The 6,000-nt window shown below is 48.8% G+C and overlaps 1 protein-coding gene across 1 annotated transcript in view; it reads right to left on the minus strand.

The window, feature by feature from the left end:
• RSPO3 (R-spondin 3) overlaps window positions 1–1,208 on the minus strand; it is an 87,235-nt gene extending 86,027 nt beyond the window's left edge. The window contains exon 1 of the mRNA XM_026649829.2: window positions 288–1,208. Within this exon, the coding sequence (XP_026505614.1) occupies window positions 288–384 (97 nt within the window). The 5' untranslated portion in view covers window positions 385–1,208. The remainder of the gene's footprint in view (window positions 1–287) is intronic.
• Window positions 1,209–6,000: the final 4,792 nt, after the last annotated feature.

Below are 6,000 nucleotides of genomic sequence, written 5' to 3' on the forward strand. Positions count from 1 at the left end.
GGGTTTTTTTTTCCCCTTTAGAAAGAAAAACATTCCAACGCGTTACATCACCTCCCAGACCAGCCTTAATTAATAATAATTAATAATAATAATGGTAATGAACTATAGGAAAGGACTACAGTCTCAGTAAATCTAACTGTTGAAATACCGGAGAGTTAGTTTAATTCCTGTTCCTGGCTATATCTTTTGCCAGAGCAGCAGGATCTGGGGAGTCAGGAGGTTACCGAACAGGTGAATAGCAGAGGAAGGGACTAGACGTTAGCAGGTATAAATCTCTGCGCACTTACTTCTTCCCTGTCGCCGTACCCTGGAGGCGTGCTGGGTTCCAATGTATTCCATCAAGTTCAAAGTGATAAAAAACCAAGAAATCAGTCGCACTTGCATAGTAACCCCGGGATAGTTCGCCTTCTCTTCTTTTTTGGGGGGTGGGGAATAACACCGCAGTAGAGATACCTGCACTGATGTCTCCCACTGAGATCCAGGTCCTTCCTCCTCTATTGCACTTTCAAATTGTCCGAACAATTGTCTTCTGCAAATTTCAGAGGGATGTCACCGAGGAGAAGGAGCCCTGAAGCAGCGGCGAGGGTCCATGCTGTTGCAAAGGCAGGCAGCATGTTGCAGGGTTCTAGGGGGTGCGGCGTTGAAGGGGGAAAAGGGGGGGCTCGAACTCCACTACAGCGAAGGATTGCTTAGCTCACATTCAGTTCCTCGGCTACAGCCTCCATGGGCAGGTGGGGTGGGGACCCCCCGTTTCTCCTGGCTGCCACTGAACCCCCTCCCACGCCTCATGCAGGAGCTGCTGGTTGAGTCTGCTGAAGTTCTCCCGGGGAGAGTCGCACAGGCTGCGGGGGTTCCGTGCAGGAGAACTGACCCAGAGCACCCAACAACTGTCGGGGGGCGGGAGTGAATAAGCCACGCAGCTCGCAGGATGGAGTCAAGGATTCCCCTATGGCTCTCACAGAGGAGTCTGCACCAAAAGCATCTTCCAGGGGCAGGCGAGGGCGAGCGCAATAGGGAATTGAAGCAGCCGCAGGCTGGGGTGCGAGGATGAGGAGCGCTCCGGGACTGCCCAGAGCACAGTGGCGTTGAAGGATCTAGACAACCAGGGTCGTTTCCGCGGCTCTGGGTTCAAAATGCAGCAGCTGCAGCTCGCCTCAGCAATTCCTCCCTCTGCTGCACCGTGAGGGGAACTCGCCCTGCTTGCAGCCTCCTTCCTGGCAGCACTGCTGGGCTGGCTGACTGCAATCTCTCTGCCTCCCTCTCTCGCCCCCCCTTCCGCGGTGGGATTTTTCAAGCCCACATGGAGTGTGCAAAGCGGACTCCAATAGGCCGTGGGGCAGTCCTAAACGGAGCCTCCAATCGCCGCCTGGCTGCTCTGCCTGAGATTAGAGAGGGAGGGAGAGATGCGCGCGGGTGTGGGTGTGCGCCCAGCACCCTCTCGTTGGAAATGCCATTGTGTCTTGCCTCCTTCCCCAGAGCGACCAGCCCTCACCACAGCCTGCCTCAGAAGATGCCCCAAAAGGAAGATAATTGGGGGGCACTAGAGATGCTACTTTTCCCTCTCTGGAAATACTGAGCGTCTTGCTTTGTCAGTTCCAGAAGGATACTGGCAGAGTTACAAAGCAGAGCACCCAATTGGCAGGATTTCAGTAGCAGAGAAATGTCCTTCAAGATTTAAGTGTTATGTTCTGCCTCTTCCCATCCGATTTAGTTTACATTGGATTATACTCCTCCCCCCTCCCCCAGGGCCCTTTAAAGAAGGGACTTGATTCACACACACAGTTTTCTCTGCCTCGAAAACAGAGGTCTTTTACGATTAGGAAAGGTAACTGTTTTTTTTTTTTGTTTATTTGTTTGTTTGTTTGGGGTTTTTTTAGGAATCGTTTTTTGAGCTCTAGACCCTTTAAGAGCCTTTCTTATTAATGGCAGGTTTCAGAGTAGCAGCCGTGTTAGTCTGTATCCGCAAAAAGAACAGGAGTACTTGTGGCACCTTAGAGACTAACAAATTTATGATGTTGAGGTTTAGTTCAATAAACAATCATCATTAGGAGACACAGAGGAGTCTCTTTCCACAAACCTTCAAAGTTAAAAACCTCATGTGCCCATTTAACTGATTGGTATAACATGGCACTCAAAGTCTGAACCCCAGTGGGAACGCCCTGGGACTGACTGCTAGTTTGGGGAAAAACAGAACACCTGGAATATGTATGGTTCGATGCAAGCTTTCTCAGCGGGAACATGTTACTCTCTGTTTATTTTGCATACACATGACCATTTCCCACTAAACATGCATGTTTGTATCCCATTTGCCTTTCAGTCAGATATGTTGGGACCTTTACTAGATGGCTAAAAGTCCAAACATAACCAAGATTATACATATCTTTTTAAAACCTCATTTTATTATTTAGCAGAATAATATCTACTGTCTACTGCAGGGAATTTTTTTTTCCTGTGAGGTCAGGGCTGTGAAAGGCTGCAACATACCACTCCCTTGCTCGCTTTGCATATTATCTATCTGTAGGTCTCTGAAAAGGAGAACCAGTTACAACAACTTGATTAAATCAGGGATCTTTATAAAAGTCCCATTTTTAACTGTTTTTCTCCGTCTGCCTTTGCCCCGCTCACAGAGTTGTTAAATATCTGTACCATAAAATGTGGGGGATTTCAAGGTCTGTGGGAGGCTCCCTTTGAAAAGGACTCCAGGGAAAGTCTTTCTAATCCAGGATACTTGAGCCGGATAGGATGAGATTGCCAGAGAGACATAAAATTTTAAAAAAGCAATTCAATGGACAGCCTCAGGGATACATACGCTCACATGAAGAAAGGGGCCTTCGCTTTTTGTTCGGCTTTGGTTTGTTTGTGATACAAGCTTTCGTATGCGTGTAAATCTCAGGACGAGCCAGACGGGTGGGATGTAAGTAAACACGCCTGGGAAGAATTGAGGGGATACGCGTTCGAGCCAACCTGCAGCAAGAGCAACAGCTCAGCTCCCGAAGCGTTAGCGCCACCGGGCAGAGAAAGCATGTCAAAAAATAAACGATCCTCGAGGAAACATAAGGAAAACATTAAATAAACAGGGAGTACATTCCCGCTCTCCTCTGACAATCAGAGTAACTCCTTTCACCAGAGCTCGTCTGCCTCAAGCCGATTCCCTCATCTGCCCCTGTTATACGATGGAAGAAGCATTACACAGATTCCCCAGTATATTTACCCTTCCCCTTTATTTCCCAGTACGTGTCAAGCCAAAGCATCCCACAAGCGTACCCAGCAGACCACACTCTGTAGGTGCAAATGGACGCAGAGCAAGACACAATATCCTCATGTGTAGACGTAGGGCCAAAGAGAAGGGAGGTTCATTGGTTAGTTTTGGGGAGAACGAGTGATCAGAGGTAACATAGGAGTCCCGGGGAGCAAGATCTGATGATTTGCCGTGGAAAAAGAGGCTCAGAGTCACAGACCAGCGAGAAAAAGCTGGGTCTTAACTTGAAAAGAAATGGGATTTGCAAAGACCGCCCAGAGTCCATGAGACAGGGAAGCTGAGCTAGTGGGCCATGTGTAGAGAGCCAGGTTACCGCTCCAAACCAACTCCTCTGACAGACTGTTTTTACCAATTGCTGCAGTTATGTGCTAAAATGAGAAGATTTATATTGCTAGTGTCAGGCTGTCGCGTATGGAAGGAGTTTGTGCCAGAGGGAAAGTCTGGCATGAGATTTTACCTTAATGTCACTCATCATGATGAGCTATCAATGGCAAAGTTCATGCTGACATCAATTATAACACAAATCCAACATGCACGCCTGGGTGCTGAACTAGGCAGCCGTACAGGGTGCCTACAGAGTCAGAGCCGGTGCGGCTGCAAGCAATGAGGCGAATCATTTTTAAAAGGCTGCTATGGCCAAAGGTCCTATGAAATGAAGAGTCAGAAGAATACACAGCAAAGAGAGTTGAATGTAATATTTCTTTGCAACTGAAACCAACACATGCAGTTCCTAGTGTGTGTGTACATTTGACTTTATTAAAGAAAAAAAATGACTGAGGTCCCATATTGCTTCAGGAAAGTGAAAGATTTCTCAGCTTGCTGTGTTATTGATCTATCATTAATTCCAACATCAGCTGTGCATTGTAGTTTTTTTAAATGAAAATAAATCTTGTAATCAAAAGAGGAATACATCCTGATTTCCAAATTGCAAATATTACTGTACATTTATTTAAGAATGTTCTATTGATATAAAACGAATATAAATTTTAGACTTAAAAACAGTTAACGTCTCCATTTTATGCAATATTGGCATGCTTAGATTTTCAAATGATCTTGGAATAAAAAGGAGCCGGTATCAAGAATTTCAGATTACATCCAAAATAAGAATTTAAAATCATGATATTCTTTTAAAAATCCATTACTAGGTGATATTTTGCATTTTAAAAATATTTTGGTCAAAAACTACCCACTTGAACAAGGGTTGCTGAATTCAGACCCTCTGTCATTCCTTGCCACACTAGAAATAGACAGTTTGCCTAAAAGTGAACAAAAGGACCATAAACTTGTCTTTTCTTTTAGAAGAAGAGAGCACAAGAAATGAAGGAGTTAGAGTAATTTTGATGCTTAGTCCCAAGGGGAATAAAACCTACTGTATGAACCATCATTTTCTTTCCTTTTCAGGTGTGCTCACTGCGCTAAGACGGTGCAACTCCCACTCACATTGGTGAGAATTTACTCCCAGAAGTACCCATTTATTTTAGTGAGTAATGCTCACGAAAGAGAGTAAGGGCTGCAGGACACCTTGGGTAAGTCCCCAGTCACAATCCAGCACATCTGCTATTACTATTTGTTAAGAACTGACAATATGCTTGGTGCAGGGCCGGCTTTAGGCCAATTCAACCAATTCCCCTGAATCGGGCCCCGTGCCCAAGCCCTGGTACAGTGTACCGGCAAGAGCTGGTGCGCCGTACCGGGGTGGCTCGGCTTCCCCAGGGGGCAATTCCCAGGCCCTTTAAATTGCCACCAGAGCCCCACTGCTGGAGCCCTGGGTTAGGGCTGCAGGGCTCTGGGGGCTATTTAAAAAGTCTGGGGCTACCGCTGCCTCTACCGCCCCAGCCCTTTAAATAGCCGCCGGAGCCCTGCCGCTTCCCCAGGGCTCCCACGGCTATTTAAAGGGCCGGGGCAGTAGAAGCAGGGGAGCCCCGGGCCCTTTAAATAGCCCCTGAGAGCCCTGGGATAGCGGGGGGAGCTTGGGGGCTATTTAAAGGCTGGGGCTCCAGCTGCCTCTGCTGCACCCCCTGCCCGCACCAGCCCCGCATCCCCTGCCCTGCCCGCAGCCAGCCCCTGTCTCCAGCCAGCCCTGCACCCCCTGCCCGCAGCCAGCCCCACACCCCCTGCCCTGCCTGCACCAGCCCTGCACCCCCTGCCCTGCCTGCAGCCAGCCCCGCACCCCCTGCCCTGTCTCCAGCCAATCCCTGCCGCACCCCCCTGCCTGAAGCCAGCCAGTCCTGCACTCCTCTGTCTCCAGCCCTGCCAACCCCTGCCGCACTCCCCTTCGGTCCTGCCTGAAGCCCGCCCCACACCCCCCTGTCTCCAGCCAGCCCCGCACCCCTTGCCCTGCCTGCAGCCAGACCCTACCTCCATCAGCCCCTGCCTTGCCTCCAGCCAGCCCCATGTCCACTGGTGCCCTGCAGTTCCCAGGGCAGTAACCCTGCACACCTGCTTCAATGAGGGGGGCAGGGAGCAGCTGGGACCCACACATGTGCACCCCCCCCAGGGAGTGGCGGGGACCCACACATGTGAAACGGAGCTCATTAATAACTGATCAACAGCATATATGACACAATGTACATAATATATAATTTTATTATTTATATAGTTATGGAAAGTAAATAATACATGGAAGAAATGAAAGGGTTTTTTTTACAGGGTTGTTTTTTTTTTGTTAGTCATCCCTGCCGGGGCCCCGCCGAAAATGTTCGAATTGGGCCCCGCACTTCCTAAAGCCGGCCCTGGCTTGG

The sequence above is a fragment of the Terrapene carolina genome, unplaced genomic scaffold (genome assembly GCF_002925995.2).
Source record: "Terrapene carolina triunguis isolate 2854851 unplaced genomic scaffold, T_m_triunguis-2.0 Scaffold85, whole genome shotgun sequence".
NCBI lineage: Eukaryota > Metazoa > Chordata > Testudines > Emydidae > Terrapene > Terrapene triunguis.